At 40.9% G+C, this 19,950-nt stretch overlaps 1 protein-coding gene across 3 annotated transcripts in view; it reads right to left on the bottom strand.

Annotated features, from left to right (window-relative positions):
- The window catches only part of clmpb (CXADR like membrane protein b), a 122,471-nt gene that overhangs the window by 18,464 nt on the left and 84,057 nt on the right, over window positions 1-19,950 (bottom strand). For all 3 annotated transcript variants that reach the window (XM_058079245.2, XM_058079244.2, XM_058079243.2), the window contains one exon: window positions 2,372-2,523. In XM_058079245.2, coding sequence (XP_057935228.1) covers window positions 2,372-2,485 — 114 coding nt within the window. In that variant the 5' untranslated portion in view covers window positions 2,486-2,523. The remainder of the gene's footprint in view (window positions 1-2,371; window positions 2,524-19,950) is intronic.

The following is a 19,950-nucleotide window of genomic DNA, read 5'->3' as shown; positions in this document are numbered from 1 at the left end:
TACAGTAACCTTGGAAACGGTGGTCCCAGCTCTTTTCAGGTCATTGACCAAGTCCTGTCGTGTAGTTCTGGGCTGATTCCTCACCTTTCTTAGAATCATTGAGACCCCACGAGGTGATATCTTGCATGGGGCTCCACTCCGATTGAGATTGACCGTCATGTTTAGCTTCTTCCATTTTCTAATGATAGCTCCAACAGTGGACCTTTTTTCACCAAGCTGCTTGGTAATTGCTCCGTAGCCCTTTCCAGCCTTGTGGAGGTGTACAATTTTGTCTCTGGTGTCTTTGGACAGCTCTTTGGTCTTCGCCATGTTACAAGTTAAAGTCTTACTGATTGTATGGGGTGGACAGGTGTCTTTATGCAGCTAACGACCTCAAACAGGTGCATCTGATTCAGGATGATACATGGAGTGCAGGTGGACTTCTAATGGGCAGACTAACAGGTCTTTCAGGGTCAGAATTCTAGATGATACACAGGTGTTCAAATACTTATTTGCAGCTGTATCACACAAATAAATTGTTAAAAAATCATGCATTGGGATTTCTGGATTTTTCTTTTTAGTTTATCTCTCTCACAGTGGACATGCACCTACGATGAAAATTTCAGACCCCTCCATGATTTCTAAGTGGGAGAAATAGCAAAATAGCAGGGTGTTCAAATACTTATTTTCTTCACTGTATATGTACTGACATTAAGAGAAACTGCTTCAAAACAAGACTTGATTTAATTTTTCCTGGGTCCCTGGAGTACTTTGTTTATGCCGCTGGCCAAATATCAACATGATCCACGACGCTCAAGTTGTTAAATTCTCAAGCGAGGCGGTGACATTTTGACCCTTGTTAGCATACAGAGACATCATATCATAATGGAATCATAATGGATGTGCTAATACTCAAAACGCTGTCCCTGGGGGCAGTCATTTCACTATCCTTATTTACTACGTGTTTTAATTCACGCTCACACTTCATATAGTATGCATATCTTAGCTCGGTTTAAGAGAGAATACACCATCAGATGTACTACGTAACATTAAAATCACTTCTCCCGGCGTGGACAAGTACATGTGTTCAGTATGGAGTATTCGGTACTGTAACAGAGGTGACTTCCCACAGGGTACACATTAAGTCAGGGATACTCCGTAAACAAATACACTGCAGCCTGGCAATTTTTATGTTTCATTTTAAAAATAAACTACAAAATGTATTGTTTAAAAAAGTTTTGCATTTTTTTCCCTTACTAAATAACATGCATGATGGCGATGGACACGAGAGGTGACTACTATGTTTAATCGATTTCCAAACTTCCTGTACTTCATCAATACTAGCGGTGTAGCAGAAAATGCATGTGCACTGAAATATATGTCAGTGATAACAATCATGATGGTTTGGACACCACATGATTTTTAAATACCAATACAAAGATTTTATTCCCATGGATTCATTTGGCCCCATAACTGTAACCTAGCTTCTTGCTTCACAACTGGTGTGTGTTTTGGAAGCAAATGCGTTCAAGGTGCTTCCCTCACTAAATAACGTGCACGATGGCGATGGACACGAGAGGTGACTATGTTTAATGGATTTCCAAACTTCCTGTACTTGATCAATACTAGCGGTGTAGCAGAAAATGCACACATATTCTGCAAACAGCACCGAAATATATATGTCAGTGATAACAATCATGATGATTTGGACACCACATGATTTTTAAATACCAATACATAATTAACTTGACATTTTATTCCCATGGAATATAAACTAGATGAACTTGCTTTGGAAGGAAACAAAAGGCGTTCAAGGTGCTTCCCTCGCTAAATAACATGCATGATGGTGATGGACACAAAAGCTGATTTGATTGACTTTCCAAAGTTCCTGTAACTCATCAGTATTATCAGTCTAGCAAGAAAATATCCACTATTCAAGATGAAATCACCATTGTTACCTCAATAAGGTAACTATTACAACCACGGAATTGCCATTTCACCCACAACTAAGTAGTCATATAAAATATATAAAAAATATATACAGTAGAATAGAAGATGCTTGTGAAGATCTTTGCAGGTTTGCACAATGTGTCATGTACTGTCCATGTAAAGAAATGGTTGTAATGATGATAAAGGGCACAATAGGGCTTCTTGGAGCCCCACACTCAGTCAAAGGGTGGCATGGACCAACACAGTCCATTGGCATTAAAGCTATATACACAAAAAAACACCATGTTCACAGTACGGCTTATGAAAGCACACCATCACGGCTACATTATGGCCAAGACACTTCTATTGTGGGACACAATCCAATTGTTGGGACAACTACTTGATTGATGTTTGTAGCTGTGAAAGTTTAACGATAATGAAGTGAAAATGATTTCCTTCTCACCACTTTCTGTTTGGAATTTGGTTTCTGCAGGAGCCACTCGATATCAATAGAGCTGGACGATTGGAACTGGTGGTGGCATGGCAAGGTGGCGTTGTCCCCAACAACCTTCTTCATCTCTGTCTGGGCGCCCCCTGACAGCGGACTGAGTAGAACTGCAAAAACAAAGAAAAAGAGAGACGTCAGGAGGGAACAAGCTCGCTCAAAGCAAACGGAAGACAAGAGACAGCTGTTGCAAATTGGATGAAAAAGGCTGCATTGAGAGGAAAGTGAGACAGACGAGCCAGCGAGAGATGAGACGTGGAATGTCAATTACTGTCTGGAAGAAGACGCTGAGATGTGGGAAAAGTTGATGAAATGGAAAAGTTTTGGATAAAACAGACGTGTAATAACGGGTGCACCTTTAAGCACTGAAGCAACAAGAAGAAATAATTGGATATTTTTGTTTTTTGAGGATTCCCTTATTCCCTCGTGTGTCCTTAATTTGCAGGTAACCAACATTTGCAGACTAGCAAAGATGAATTTGACCTACATTTGGAACTAACCGACATCATGAACAAATATGTCCCATGAATGCCGACACACTCAAATACAAAAGTGTGGATACACCTTCTCATTTAAAAACATAAATAATACACAATAAAGTGTGTCTAATGGTGTTTTTGGAATACTTGGGAATGGTTGTATGGAGCAAAACCTCGGTTTTTGTCATTCATTCTTTGCAAAAGCAACAACAAAAACCGAGGTATACTGTATTTTCCCACAGGAAATACAGTTCTCCCTCGCCACTTCATGCTTGACATTTTGCCCAAGTAAGTAAACATGGAACAACGACAAGGACAATGCTAACATGAGTCTACAGTATGGCGTACTACAAGGCCAAAGGTGACTATAGGGGTGTTACATCCTTTGTAGAGGGCTCTAATGATGTTAAAATCTGTATTTAGATGGTCATATACAAGCGTTCTATGCTCTAGAAAGCCTGATATTACAATATCAAACCAAAAATACCAAAATATTAAATTTACGAAGAAAGAATATATTCTGGGAAAATTCACTCGACACAATCGGGCCTAGAACAGATTAACCACGATAAAGGAGGGATGTTAATCCTGTTAATCTATTCCAGACACCCAAAATATTAACAAAAAAGCCATCCTTCCATCCATTTTTGTCCTCTCTGGGGTGGCGGGTATGCTGGAGCCTATCCCAGCTATCCTATCCCAAGTAGACGAGCAGAGCACATATAGACAAACCACCATTCACACTTGCTTTCACACCTTTGAACGATTAAATGTCTCCAGTGAACGTAGCATGCATATTTTTGGCACGGGGGAGTCTCAAACACCATTTCGCAAGAGTGAACTAATTTGCTGCGTGCCATATTGTACGAAAACCCAAGCAAAATGCCTGTGAAATTTTTCGACAAAAACCAGTCTTTGTGCTCTGACTCCTGGTTGGGAGAGGCTCCATCTGAGCCATGACCCTAATGAGGACAAGTAGTATAGAAAATGGATGGACAGATAGAGTTTGCAGAAACACAACTTGTCCACTAACAGAGTCCACTAAATGGTGTCGCCTTGGCAACCGCATTGGGAAGTTATTTTAAGGTCTAATTGCTGCATGTTGTTGCTTTAAATGTACGGATGGGTGTTACCATTAGAATAATAAGACATACCTCCTGATAATTACTCCAGTTTTCATCTCCACTCCATCGGATTTCTTCAGTTCATCACTTTATGACACAAATCTCTCCCTAAATCAATGGCCTCCTACCACGTTTATTTGTGGCTTTCCTCAGAATCCATTAAGTTGGTTGTTGTAAACAACCACTAAATAAAAACGCTGTGCTTTTTCTCTTATTGCCAACAAAACAACTCAAATGAATTGCTCGGGTTGCAGTAAAACTGCAGTAAAAAATACACGTGTGAGTTTTTAATGAGCGACTCTGGGCATTGGTTGTCACACTGTCAAGTCCGGTATCTCTGTAGGGGAGCAGCCGTTCCGGTGGGTTTGAGTAGAATTAGCCAGAGGTTTGCTGGACGTTATATATATGTGTGTATGTGTGTGTGTGGCCCACTGCTGAGATGCTGGCCCCCCACCACCTGCTCCAAAAGCCTGTGAATAAAAAAAAAAAAAATAAAATAATGCAGCGCTCCATTGGGGCATCACGAACTAAACTGCGACAAGATATTTTTGGCTCCTCCACGTTTAACTTAACTACCTGCCTTTAATTTAATAGCCGTGTGAGTCAACAGCTTGTGCGCTTAAAATAAAGCAGATGATCATTTGGTTTCAGGCTGTATTTGCTTTGTGTAGGATAGTTGCAGCTCCTTTTCATGATCACACTCTCATTAATGGTGCCTCCTGCTGGCTCGGAATAAACAAACAAAACAAAAGCTAATAAAAACAAGGTGCTATGTCTTTGTCGACAGAAGTGCAGCGTGGTATGGTATATTTTTGTAACTGCATTAACAAAAGTTGTATGAAGTACCAAATAAGTTGCATATCAGTATCATAAATAGAGTGACATCATGTAAAACAAAAGGAGGACCGTACACGATATACTGTATAGTGTGGCATATACAGCCTGGATGGCACTTCTTGGTGGAATCTAGCTTGTGATACAATACCAATATCAGTCGATACTGATTGGCGATCAACACAAATCATACATATTTTTATTCATTCATTCATTCATTTTCTGCCGCTTTTCCTCACGAGGGTCGCGGGGGTGCTGGAGCCTATCTCAGCTGTCTTCGGGCGAGAGGCGGGGTACACCCTGGACTGGTGGCCAGCCAATCACAGGGCACATATAGACAAACAACCATTCACACTCACATTCAAATTGGGGTCGCCAATTAACCTAGCATGTTTTTGAAATGTGGGAGGAAACCGGAGTACCCGGAGAAAACCCACGCATGCACGGGGAGAACATGCAAACTCCACACAGAGGTGGCCGAGGGTGAAGGGTGGAATTGAACCCTGGTCTCCAAGCTGTGAGGTCTGCGCGCTAACCGCCCCATATTTTTATTATTATTACTTATTTTGTGGGTAAATTATATTTTTAGAATGTCCTGCAGGCCAATAACAAACTAGGCATTGACCGCAAATGGCCCTCGGGATGAACTTTGGACACCCCAACATGATGAACCAATCATAAACAAGTGCAAGATGCCCCATGGGGCTACATTGTGGCCGTCTGGGAGCATGCATCTCCAGTTTTTCCACAAATAAACACCGTTGTCTTATTCAAGCCGTAATTGCTTCTACAAATCTTATTTTGTAGAAGTGGCGTTACTGTTGTAATTCGAACACCGCCGTGAGAGAGAGAGCTGACCCTCAGTTGTTGCTTGAAGGTGAGTTTAAAATACAGTAGGTGAAAACTGTGTGAGTGTGTAATGTTGGAAAATGATTGCAATGCCCCCACTTTATTGGGTCAACCTCACTGTATCTATAGGAGTAGTACTGGAGGTGGGAGGTGAAAAGAGGGGGCACCAGGAGCTCTTATCAGGCGGCGGGATTCAGCCCTGAGAGCCTCCGGCGTGCTGATTACAGAGAGTGAGGAGTCAAAGGAAGACAGTCGATGCCCAGCAACAAACACCAGGTCCAATCCACTGCACAGTCACCGACATGCCCACTGTATCTTTTTTCCTGCTGACTCATGATTCAAAGGTCCAATAAAAGCAAAAAGAGACTGTTGTCAACTTTTCAACCTGATTGACAGTCACTGTACTGGGGGGACAAAAAACCCCAGAAACAAACAAAAGTCAAAGAACTGCTGAAAGCCAGCAAATGACGTCTCCGGGTGAAGACGTCCGTTTATGGACGGCTGCTCTCTTCCTCTGTGTCCTGTGTCAGCGCTGACACTTTGGCTTGGCAGCACTGAGCTGACATTTTCATTGGCCCACAGCTCACTTATGGGACTGCCGGTGTGGATGGAGGGTGGGCCATGCAGGAAACGAGTGGACAGGTGCCCAGTGAGTGCTGATGCATTCTCTGACCACATTTGGCTCTTTTCACAGCAAAGCTTGACAGTCAAGGCTAAATAGCCAGCAGCACAAGTGCGTACCAACAAAATTGTGTCTTGTCTAGAGTCGAGCCTAGTGGTGGTAGAGTCATGTTTGGGGATGCACAAGTGCTGCCAGCACTGGGGAACCATGAATTCCAACATAGACTGTGACATTCTGTAGCAGGTGGCAGTTTTCCAACATGATAAGGAACCCAGATACCAGTGGCGTCATTAGGTCTATTTTAGGGGGTTTTCAGCCTCCCTAAAATTTAGTCCCCCTAAATAATTTCATATTTTTTATTGATTTAAAAAAAAAGTTTTGTTTTTTTTTTTTTACAAAAAAAAACCTGACAAAGTTTATATAATAGGCAGGGCTCTACATTAAAAACCAAAATGACTTGCCCATAGGGAATCCTTAAGGTGAGAACTACTTGCCCGAACTTGCCCCATGTAAAATGAAAAGACTGCCATAATGATATCATGTAATTTTTTGTGGCATCACACGAGAATCTCAAATAAATAAAATAATAAAATAAATAATACTGTAGCGTTGCGTGTGTGTTGTATTCCGGGCTGTAGTTTCATGCATGGACGCTGGGGGGCAGTCATGTTCAGCTCGTGGTCTTGGAGTGGGCGTTTTGGGACCAAAGAAGAGGAACGAGAGGGAAAAAAGGAGAAGTTCGGTTGCCGTGCGCCCAGCTAGTTAGTTAAGTCTGCAACAGGCCAGTAAGTTGTTTTTCATGCTGCCTTGGAAATAAAAACCATGCAACGATAGAGGTTCATCACTTTTTGCTGTTTCCTTCAGAATTAGACGATGTTGGCAGCGACGGCATGATGGATGTTTTCGTAGTCAAACGATCGCTGATTGGTTGATCGCGAACAACGGGTGTGGGTAAAACGCGGACTGTGGATTACGGACCGCGGTCTAAATAAAGATTCTGATTGGTCCATTGCAAGGATTGCTTTGCAAATTACCACCGGAATTACGCAGTCTGTGTTTTACCAACACCCAACAAGAACCGCTTTAAAAAAAACTCTTGGCAGTATGGCATGCCAAAGTGCACTTGCCCGACGGGAATATCACTGATTGGATTTACTTGCCCGAATTTTGTTTTAACTTGCCCCGGGCCATCGGTACATCGTTATTGTCGAGCCCTGATAGGGCAAAAGCAGGCTAATAAGCAAGCTAATAGTAGCCTACTACTACTACTAGTAGTAGTTGTAGTAATAATCAGAAGAAGAATAATGATGATAGTAATAATAATAGGCTAATTTATAATATAATAATGATTATTATATCATTGATCACTGTCCACTGGTTTTGCAGTGTAGATTGTGTGTACTTGTGTAAATTTAATGGTGGCCTAAAACAATTGAATATCTCTACTAAATCTGTCCAAAAGTGGGAAAGTTATATCCCGGTTCTTGTTCGTTATTTGTTTTTTGGATCTTTGGAATTTTTTAGATTTTTTTAAATGTCTATTACATTCATTCATATCCTGTGCATCTCCAGGCGGCTAGGCTCCCCCCGTCCTCAGGACCTAGTGATGCCCCTGCCAGATACACCTCCAAGATGATAAGCAGCTTGCTAAAGAAGCTGAAGGTGATGGAGTGGCCAATAATGTCTCCTCCACACCTGAACAATAGCAGATGGAAGCTGGAGGAGCTTCACCAGTGATGTCATCAATTTCAGTAACAACCGGTGCAGGCTCCATACCCAAGAGGATTAAGTCATCGCTCCATAATGATGATCACACTTAATATAAACACAATTTGGACATGTTCACTGTGAGGCCATCCATCAATTTTAGGGCGAGAGGCGGGGTACACCATGGACTGGTAGCCAGCCAATCACAGGGCACATATAGACAAACAACCATTCACACTCACATTCATACCTATGGACAATTTGGAGTGGCCAATTAACCTAGCATGTTTTTGGAATGTGGGAGGAAACCGGAGTACCCCGAGAAAACCCACACATGCACAGGAGAACATGCAAACTCCACACATATGTGTTGACTCATATACTGCTTTACAAGCTGCATACTGATGACATAGTATGTAGTATATCCAAGTTTCATTTCCATTGTATTGTTGCAAAATGTTGGCTCGGGCTTTTCTCCACTGCGCGGCTTTACCATTCAACGTTGCTGCTGAAAATAGTTGGTGACAGAAAGAAATCACAGTATTTGCCAGAGAGAGTTGGCAGACAAGAAGTGAGGGAGTGAGTGGGGTTCGGTTTGGTATGTAATATATAATCACCTCTCCCCAGTTTGCCAGTTATTTATGATGGAAGGGAGGCTATTGTGCTGTGGAATGAATGACGCCACGTTGCCAAAATAAGCTTGCGCTGGCCTCGTTCACAGTGTGCACAGCTGGGACGCTCGGACTGATGGGCCCCATCATTTGTGTCAACAACACTCGATGTTGAATTTCCCCTATTGTGGCATCTTTGCACACACACACAGTATATCAAACTGTGACAGCTTTTTCAAACTGCAGTTTGCTCTATAGGACACAGTCGCAACTAGAAAGGCACTCAGTGGAGTGCAGATCTCTGCCAAGGTTGAAAGACTGTGGCCCGCTTATCAAAACAAAGGATTTCAGGCATCAAACAATAAGATATGATATGGAGGTGCTCTGCCAAGTCTCAAGGGGGTGATGAAATAAGCACTAACTCACACCAAAAGTACCACAAAACTCTAAGATCCTTTTTATAACAGGAGCATGATTAGAAAACGCCTGCAAAAATGCTTGTTAAAGATCCTGGAAAATGCAAAAATGTAGGTCGAAGATGTTCTGTATGACAGAAGTGCTCTATTATCGTTAAGGATCTACTGCAAAAAAAAAAACTGAGTCAAAGATTCTCTATAAAACAGGAGCACTTGACTGTTTTTAAGGCCCTACTACTGCAAAAACACTAGTCAAAAATCCTTGATATGACATGAATGCTCTGCTGTTCTTAGAAAAGTCCTGCAAAAATGCTTGTCAAAGATCCTGGATCCTACTATAGTTAAGGATCTACTGTAAAAAAACACCCAGAGTCAAGTCTATAAAACAGGAGCACTCAGCTGTTTTTAAGGCCATACTCAAAGATCCTCTATATGACATGAATTCTCTGCTGGAAAAATGTAGGTCGAAAATGCTCTGTATGACAGGAGTGCTCTAAGGATCTACTGCAAAAAAACACTCAGAGTCAAAGATCCTCTATAAAACAGGAGCACTCAGGTGTTTAAGGCCCTACTACTGAAAAAATAGTAGTCAAAGATCCTCTATACAACATGAATGCTTTGCTGTTTTGAGAAAACTCCTGCAAAAATGCTTTTTAAAGATCCTGGATCCTATTATAGTTAAGGATCTACTGCAAAAAAAAAAAAAAAACAGAGTCAAAGATGCTTTATAAAACAGGACCACTCAGCGGTTTTTAAGGCCCTACTACTGCAAAAACCTCTATACGACATGAATGCTTTGCTGTTTTTACAAAACTCCTGCAAAAATGCAAAATGTAGGTCTAAGATGCTCAGTATTACAGGAGTGCTCTATTCTAGTTAAGGCTCTAATGCAAAAAAAACAGAGTCAAAGATCCTCTATAAAACAGTATCACTTTTTAAGGACCTACCACCACAACAATCCTCGTCAATGATGCCTTAAATGACAGGAGTGCTCTGCTGTATTGAAGGACCAACTGTAAAAGATGCTCTATACAACGGGAGTCATCTTCTGTAAGATTGGTCAAAGATCCTCTATATGACAAGAGTTGTCTTGTATGTAAGGAGCTACCACAAAGACACTGGTCGAAGATCCCTTCGGAGCGTTCACATTTTTCTTTTCCTTTTTCTCCATGTTTTTTAGGACCTACTGTGCTTCTGGAAGACCCCCCAATCTAAGATCCTCTATATGACAGGACCGCTCCGCTGCTTTTAAGCACCTACTGAAAGATTATCAGTATGATGACTCTCTCTCTCACGAAAATGGAATGGGTTCTTGCTATGCTACATGTGACACTCATCCACAGAGCTTCGGGGGAATCTGTGCTATAGATTCTGCACAATCCTGCAAGATGACCGACAAAGGTGAAAAATAATACCTCTTAATTTCGCACTCTGCATAGTCAGAAGGGTGTTTATGAATTCACACGTCTTCATCAGATTCCTCAAGGAAGGCCAAGGACATTAAACGGCAACAAGACTCGTGACCTATTTGCGTCCACATCCCAAGCTATAATCTGTTTTCTTACTTTGGCACAGTTTTACCGTTTGAGCCCCGGATCAGTCTTTCGACACAGGAAGACGGAAAAAGAAGCACGTCATAATTAAAAGTGTCTAAACACAGGAGGTTTGTAAAGAGAGTCAGAGAGGAATGGACACAAAGAGGGAGGATCCAACTTCTATGAATAGGCCCTAGGGGGAGTTGTGCTCCAGTGAATCTGCCTCACGGAGCCCAGCAATCTTATTATAGTGTGACCAGCCAGCCAGCCGGCCGGCCAGACACACAGACAGACACAGAGGAAGACAGGGCAGGCCTGGATCTTTCACACTGCCTAAAGTCAAACCCCATGTTTAAATCCCCTCAGTCAGCACACCCCGGCCATCTCCAGAGACCTCTTGGTGCTCTGGCAGACCACAGAGGGTGAGCTAAGAAGGGCAGGGTGGAAGGTGTGCAGCTTTTGAAAGTGTGGAAGGAGAATTTCACCACCACAAAAGCGGGATTTAGACGCAGGTGAGCACAAAAAAGGAGAATGTAGCGTGAGATGAACATGTTATAAGAGAGGGGCACACATCACAAAGACACTTCCTCCCTTTCTGCATAATGGAGGATAAATCAGCACCTCGGCGGCTGTCATTTAGAGTGTGCTTGTCACCGTGCGTGCACTCACATTTGCACGACTCACTTCCAGCATTCCTTCATTCAATATGTCCTTCACTTCACGCTCGCTGAGAGGACGCTTTTGGGATGCCTTCGTCAAAAGTCTCACGTGGCTGCCTCCACACAAAAAAAGACACAGAGTGCAGTTCTGTCATGGGACCAAAGTCTGTGCAGTAAAGAACTTAAAGTAAAGACTTGGCTTTCGTCACGTAACTCGAACTCCAAAATGCCGTCTGCTGCATTGAATGTGTAACTTATTTGTACATTCTGTTATATTTACCAGCTTAAATTTCACGAAAAAGCTTCAAAAAGATACTTTTAAAGAGCACCACTGTCTCACAAGCAGCAGGGCTAAGAGACATCACTGCCAATGCATTTTCTTTTAACAGTCAAACCTGGAATTTTGAATGCTCCGCTTTCTATATGCCTCGGCTTCCGTACAATATTGCATGTAACAAACCCATCTGATAAGCCCCGCACTGGAACATTCCACTGAACCCAAGAGTCAACCAGAGTCTTCAAAAAAGGTACAAATTATGTTAAATGTTTGTTTACCCATTTCATGCGTCATTTAGAATTATTTTGCATTGTTAACTTACTATTTTTGAGTACCGGAACAGATTAATTAGATGGATATTATTTCCTATGGGAAAAATTGCTTCTGTTTTGGTATGTCTCAGTTTTCATATGACATATTTTGGAACAAATTACTCATGAAAACTGAGGTACTGTACAGCAAACTTGATCCAGACCCTATCGGGAATTTAAGTGAATAAATCCTAAGTAGGATTTCTTATTTATAAACATAATATTTCCTCAGTATGATTCTTAACATTATTAGAGTCCTCCAGATATGAAATAACACCCCTATAGTCATCTTTAACTTGTATTGCCCAGTATAGAATACATTCATTCTCTATCGCTCATCCTCACGAGGGTCGCGGGGGTGCTGGAGCCTATCCCAGCTGTCTTCGGGCGAGAGGCGGGGTACACCCTGGACTGGTAACCAGCCAATCACAGGGCACATATAGACAAACAACCATTCACACTCACATTCATACCTATGGACAATTTGGATTTTTTTGAAATTTTGGAATGTGGGAGGAAATTGGAGTATCCAGGGAAAACCCATGCATGCACGGTAAGAATATGCAAAGGCAGCCGAGGGTGGGATTGAACTCGGGTCTCCTAGCTGTGAGGTCTAATCACTCGTCCGCCGTGCAGCATATAGAATATATGATACCAAAAAATAATACATAGTAGACATAAATAAGATAACATACAGGTTATCATTGTGAGAGTTCCTTGGTGTTCCTGTGGTGGTTACTGTCAATCAATGTAATATAGTAATATAATGCCGCCTCAATGACAGCACGTCAGGATGTCTGCAAATTAGGTTGTCGCTTTATTTGAAATAGCCACAAAGTACTACAAGTGCTCAAATTACAGTATTGAGAACTTTTTTTGGTCATTTTTAATGCTGAAAAATTCTTAATTGATGTAACATTCGAGAAAAGAGCCATTTTTTCCTCTTTAATTGTAATCTGTATTTAACCATGCAACAGTACAGCAGCAAAGTGGCGAAGGATGGCTTTATATGTATTTTCATTTTAACACCGGTCTGTGCCCTTGGTCCGTGTAGTGACTTCGGCTGATCACAACACACTTGAACAATGGAACCGTACTCCCAAAGCAATCGAACCCAACACGATCGGTGTGTATCCATCTTAAATTAGCGACTAAAAGGCCAAACACTATGCCCTATAAATATCACCATTGTGGCTGCAAAATACATCTTTCCCCCTGACTCCATCTTTCGTCTGTTCTCTTCATGGGATTTCAGTCCGCGTTGCTTGAAAGGCAGAAAAGTCTTTAGATGTCTCAGCAGATAGCAGGCTGCCTCCAGTTGTTAAAACAAGCCACACTGCTCGCTCTATGGAAGACTTTTCATCCTGGCTCGGCTTCTATGCTTTTAATGACAGTTTCTTGGGGGGTGGGTAGGTCTCTTAAATGTAGCGCGCCATTAAAGCGACTGTTTTGCATGTGACCCCGCTACTTGTTGGTCCGTGCTTCAATCATGAAATTGTTCAAATAAAAATCAAACGGACGTCGCTGGAAGCTGGCTCTTTGATGGGATGAAAGATGCATACCCCCTCCTTGCCTGACACTGCCCAACCTTTGTTGACTATACTTAAGTTCACATAAGATTATTTATTAACAATGACTAGGCGGCTTGTAAATAATAAGATAGGACTCGACAAGATACGTCTTCTTTGTTGTTTTATTCAGTATATTTTTCTGCAGGGGCACAAATACAAAGTACACAGTAAGAACCTCGAGTTTTGTAGTATGATTCAGAAATTTATGGACAAACCGAAACTGGTTCCTACTTGTATTGTGTGTTATAAGTGTATTGTGTATTATAAGTGAAATGGAGTGCCCAAACAAAGCACCCTTACTGGCCATCTGTGCATTTTTTTTTTATCAAGTGTGATTGCTAAATAACCCACCATGGGGCCAAAAAAAATCTGGGAAACAGTACATTTCATCCATTTTTCATATAATAATTTTGCATTGTTTTTTTGTCAGGAAAACGGTCATTATTCTTTTTATAATGAATTTGGGGTATCTGAAAAGGATTGAGTTTACAATATACTATGGCAAAAAATTGCATATGAGAAACTTTTCGTATATTTTGAGGTGCTGTAATGTGTTTCAGGGTCAAACTGTTCCTGTTGTAATGATTTTTCGTAGCATTTTAACATTTTTAATGATGATGTAGATGATATAGACCTCAGAGTAGAGCTATCCTATACTCTGTTGTGTGCCCCACCTAGTCTTTGGCTACGGACTGATGAAACCTGCATAGAAGAGAGGAAAACAATGTCTCCTAAGACAACCTGAACAGTCAAACAGTCTCGATCAATTGAATGCTGTGTCACATGATTTGTAAGAAAGTCATTTTTAAGCAAAATTGCTTGAAGTCTGAAGCATCCAAGGTCAAGGTCATCATCATTCCAGCCCAACAGTCGTTCTTTTTGCGACAGCCACTTGGATGTGTCCATGTTTGGCCCTTAGCATATAGCATGTATCCCACAGGAGCAATAAAGGCACTCCAACATGAGCGGTAAAGGTGCCGCTATGTTCCCAATCGGTAAAAGTCAAGTCAAGTGTCAAGGGTAGAAAAGCAGCAGTACCTTTGAGGGTTCCACCACTGTGGCAAGCCATTGTACCCTTCAAGGTGCAATAATAATCCACAGAGAAATGTGAAGAAAATATCTTCAAGTGCCAGCTTTCTCCTCCATATTAACCTTCGACAAGACATTTCTGAGAGTTGTGACTAGACCGATAAAGGAAATGAAGCAATACAATCATTTCCATGATAATCCCTTGAAACTGAAAGTGGGGGTGAGGTGATGCAGCTAAAAAAAGAAAAAGATAGGAAAGACCATTGGAAATGAGGGCTGGAAAAAAAAGCAGGTGATGAAACACTCCTGAGGTCTGAATAATGCCCAACCCCGGATTGTCCCTTATTCGCATCCCTTTCATGGCTGCAGCTCTGCTGTCATGTCATGCAGGAGGGACGCGGTCCCGCAATGGATCCGAAATTAGAAAGCCACTTTATTGCAAAGTGTTCTGCTTTTTTTCCCCCCTCCTTTGCAAACTTGGGAAGTATAGGAATAAGATGGCGAGGGGAAGTTAATTACACCATTCCCCATGGGAGGGAAGGCCAGTAAAAACTGCTTAAAGTGCTTTACACACTCTAGCACTGTACACTGGATCATACCGCAGCCTCCCACGCTCATTCCAAAATGCTATAGTTGCTCCATAAATCTGTTTTTTTTTGGGTTTTTTTGCTTTTAACACATTGTGGCACTGTTTTCGCCTAAATAAGATAATCAACAATCCCTGCTGCATTTATGGTCTTCAATTAATCCTCTCAGTCTAATTTTAAAATGGGTGTTGATGAAAAATGGACATTTTACAATCAGATTTTGAGACATGAAGTAAAACACAAAGGAGTAGAGGAGTTATATGAAGTTTTTCAGGAAGAAAATAACAATAATATTCGATTAATTGATTCAGAATTTTTAAAACATGAAGTCATAGTTTTATGAAAATGTAAGATAAGAGATGACTTTATTAGTCCCACAAGGGGGGGTATTCCAGGTTTACAGCAGCAAAAGCAGCGTACAAAGCAGTATAAAGAGTATAGAAGGTGCAAAATTAAGGCAATACAAATCAAGTTTTATTATATATAAGTATATATATAATATACACTATGTTATTGGACTTGGTTAATACACTGTTACTGTACAGGATTTCTGGAGCAGTTTGTATCATGGTGTTAGATTTGTTAGAATTTTATTAAATTGTCTTTTTAAAATTTTGATTGGGCAGGCAACCAGTCCAGAGTGTACCCCTCTTCTTGCCCAAAGACGGCTGGGGTAGGCTCCAGCATGCCTGCGACCCTTGTGAGGATAAGCAGTATAGAAAATGAATGAATGAATGAATGAATGAAAATGTAATTTAATTTCACAATATTGTGACATAATTTGTGAGATTGAAGTCATAATATTACGAGAAACAATGTCATAATTTAAAAATAATAAAGTTGTAGTTTATCAGCATGAACATCAAAATGGGTAAAATATGCAACTTTGCTCCGTCTTCTTCAGTTCAGTTAAGATATGTAAAAAAAAAAAAAAAAGATATGTAGGGCCTTCTAAAGTTACACTTAACTTTAAATTCAGCAAGATGGATTTCAGAGATTGCACACCTACATTAGTGCAAATCCATGTGCCTCGCAAGGTTATATCAGTCAGGAATTTTAGGGATTTCTGCTTGGCTTGCAGAAAGAGAGAAAAAAAAATATCTGTTAACCTTTAACAGATTAAACTTCGCTTGAAAAACATCACTGGCTACACTTCTATTCCTCTCGATTTGCTTCATCGTGCTTGCAGTGGCCGGCTGTCAAATGGTCTGTTTTGTTGCAGATAACACGCCTCCATTTCATGGCGCATGGACGCTGTCGCTGACCTTTTTGTGTGTCACTGCCTGAATGAATGCCTTACACCACAGGCTGAAATTCAATTCAAATTCAGTTGTTGTCTTTGCTGAAATATTAATGTTTCACTCACTGCATATATCGACGACAACAAGCGAGCCACATGATAAGAGTCGATCATATGCCGTTTTGGTATCCAGGGTGTGCCAAAATAAATCACCTTCAACATAATAGTGTTAACTAACACAAGTTATTACTATTAACTCATTTGCTCGTATATAATACGTACGTAAGAAGCACAAAGAGGTGATGATGCAACACTACAATAGAAGAAAGCACGTTTGGTGCAATTTTACAAGGTAGCAAAAGTGAATTTCATAACAACACTGCCTGCATCTTCGCCATGTAAACGAGCACTGTGCTGCAACCAGGAAGTCAAAAGGCTTGGACGCCTGCACACGCATGTTGCGTACATGCACACACAATTCAGTTGCAAATGTGAAAACTGTAAATAGTTCATAGTTCAATATTTTGTGTCCAAATCATCAAAAATGTCCGGTACCGAGACGGATGGCTTTTAAAAAATGGCTGGGATTGAATGAATTAACTCCTACAATGGAAGCAAAGATCAATTTATATTACTACTAATAAGTCTCTTCTATTTTTGTGCATAGTTTTGCATATAGATATTTTATGTAGCTTTTGCATACAGTTATTGTATTTAGTTTTTGTACATAGTTGTTACATTGTTTAAATGGAACTTGTAATTGTAATTTTGTAAACGTTACAAACCATTCCATTCATTAATTTCTTTAAATTGCCAATGGATGGGGGTGCCATATATCAAAATCTTGCCCTCGGCGCCCAGTTGGGTAGTGCCGACTCTGCAAGGGAAGGAGAACTTGTGATAGCTTCAAAGTCAAATATTTTGGAGGTGTATACGTGTGTGTTTAGAACAGCCAAATGACATACTTCTCCAACGAAAAGATACAATTGCAAAGTTTCAAAGAGCGAAGTAAGCAACTTGCGATCAAAAACATCTTCAAATCCCACGAGGCGGCGCATATGGAATCTGGTTCCCTTCTACTCCTGCTCCGTGTGTTTTCCCTATTCCTAAACTCAACAAGGCTTTGTCCCGCCGTTCTTGCACTGGATGACGTGAAGTTATTTTTATTGGCAGAATAAGAATAAGGGGAAAATATGCAATCGTGTAAATCTCGACTCGTAGGAACAGACGCCGCAGTGTGCGACTTTTAAACTTTGCTGAGTTTAATCTCTGTTCGACCCTGACAGATGGTACAGTGAGGAAGAATATGAGCAGTGTTCATTAAAAAGAGGCGAGAAGACAGCTTTGCCTGCTGCTGATTTACTTAAACCTCTCCTGTTGGGCATGGTGTACCGACATCAGCAAAGCTCTGTTGGGGGTGGGACAGATGGGCAACGCAAAAACGGTCTTCCTCCTCAGGTACAGATCAGGACATGTACTCCTTATTTATGTGCTCTAATCACAATTTGTGGCTGGCAAGCACAGGAGTGAAGCCCTCTCACGTTGCTGGCACACAGCAAGACATGGGCACTGACCTCAGCGGATCAATACTTAATAAGCTTTTGTACTGCCAAGTCCATTTTGCTGCAATCCGCATTTTTTTTTTTATTTTTTATGTCCATTAGGTTGAAAAGAGAGCTGACTCTAGGTGTAGAACCATAAGAAGCGGAAGGTGGCGTTTTTCACCCACGCTCCTCGCCCGTGATGGATGCTTCACAACAACCTGGGATAAATGAAAAGTTGGAATTGTGTTGCTATAAAGGCACTACATGACGGACGTTTATTAAATGTAATTCAATACTCCATTGTGAGAGCTCAAATAAGCATTTAACAGCCCGTGGAAAGACTATAAAAACCGCTGGGGGGGCTACAGCGGACCGCCCAGAGGGATATCTGACTCAGGTAGAAAATATTTAGTCTTGTTACAAAAATTAGCATATTGGCAAAAATACGGTGGAGCCTTGTTTTTGTGTCATTATTTCATTCCAAAGAAATCTGAAACGTCCAAAAATCAATAAAGGGCGACAGTGGCTCGGAAGGTAAAGCAGGTCGTCCAGATGCGGGTCGATCCTCGCTCCCTCCACCCAGTCACTGTTATTGTGTCCCTGGGCAAGACATTTCACCCACCAGTGCTGCCAACACTGGTGTAATAATGGGAATGAATGTTTGTTGGTGGTCGGAGAGGCCGTAAGCACGAACTTGGCAGCCACCTTTCCGTCAGCCTGCCCCAGGGCTACAGATGTAGATTACCACCAGTGTGGGACTGGGGCATGAATGAATAATGGGTTCACTTCACTGTGAAGTGCTTTGGGTACCGTGGAAAAGGCACTATATGGAATCAATCCATTATTATTATTATCATTATCATTATCATTATCATTATCATTATCATTATCATTATCATCATCATTATCACTATTACTATTATTATTTCTACTACTATTACAATTACTATTATTACTATTACTATTATTACTATTACTATTATTATCATCAATACTATATTATGTATATTATATATTAATATTAATAGTATTATTATTTTAATTTGCCACCCCAAAATATTTGAGAGAATACTTCTGATTATTATTATTATTATTATTATTATTATTTTAATTTGCCACACCAAAATATTCACAAAAAGAGAATACTTCTGGTTTTACATGCAGAAAAAAAGAGAAATAATGATAATTCTTATAATATATTATAATAATTATATGCATTCAATAAAGAATGCAAGCACAGTGAAAATCAAGACAGTGTAGACAAATCAATGCAAAAATTTTAGAGAAAAATTTGACAAGAATGGAGTCATACCTGCAAGTACTACAGTTTTTGCTACACCTGCTTATGGTTTATGACATACGTACATGTTAGCTCTCAAAAGGCTTTATACTTTTTATCTGAATTCAATTGCAGTGAATCCTTCATGATTTATTCGTGCAGTAATTTCATATGTACACCTCTAGGATTTGATTATACAGTATATCAAGCGCTTCACAATGAAGTGAACCCATTATTTGTCATCTACACTCATCTACATTTGTAGCCACACCTGACCCGGTGTAGTCTGATGGAAACGTGGCTGCCATTTCACGTACGTGGCCTCTCAGACCACCACCGAACATTCATACACCGCTGTGGGCGGTACTGGAGGCAAAGTGGGTGGAGTGTGTTGTCCAGGAATACAACAACAGTGACTGTGGAGGGAGTGTGGATCAAACGTTCCTGGAACTAGATGGTTCTTGTGGTCAAAGTTCAGGGTAATCTATCCAAATGAAACTGCACTACCAATCCAGTCCAGTAAGGATGGAGGCCGCTCAGCTTGTTCTGTTTATCATGGTGTTGTACCACATTGTGTTTGGCGTAGTTCTGGGAACTATTTAGAAAGAGCATATGGGCGATAATGAACTAATCCCGAGGCCGGAGGAACTATTTTATCTGAGTAGTTTTTACTGGAAACACGGGGAAAATGTGAAAATAAGTACCAGAAAAGGTTTCTGCGGTGTAAAAGGGGTTATGCTTTAAGTTCCAGTATTTAGGTCAGCACAATCATTTGTCACCCTCTAAAGTTCACCTGGACTTGGACATTAAAACCTATCTCAGCCAAGTCTCGATAATTCACTTCCCCGAATCCACATGAGAGA

Source organism: Doryrhamphus excisus, linkage group LG8 (genome assembly GCF_037039965.1).
Source record: "Doryrhamphus excisus strain RoL-2023G ecotype Guam linkage group LG8, RoL_Dexc_Guam_v1.1, whole genome shotgun sequence".
NCBI lineage: Eukaryota > Metazoa > Chordata > Actinopteri > Syngnathiformes > Syngnathidae > Doryrhamphus > Doryrhamphus excisus.
Note: the sequence above shows the minus strand (reverse complement) of the source record. Positions and strands in the feature narration are given on the sequence as shown.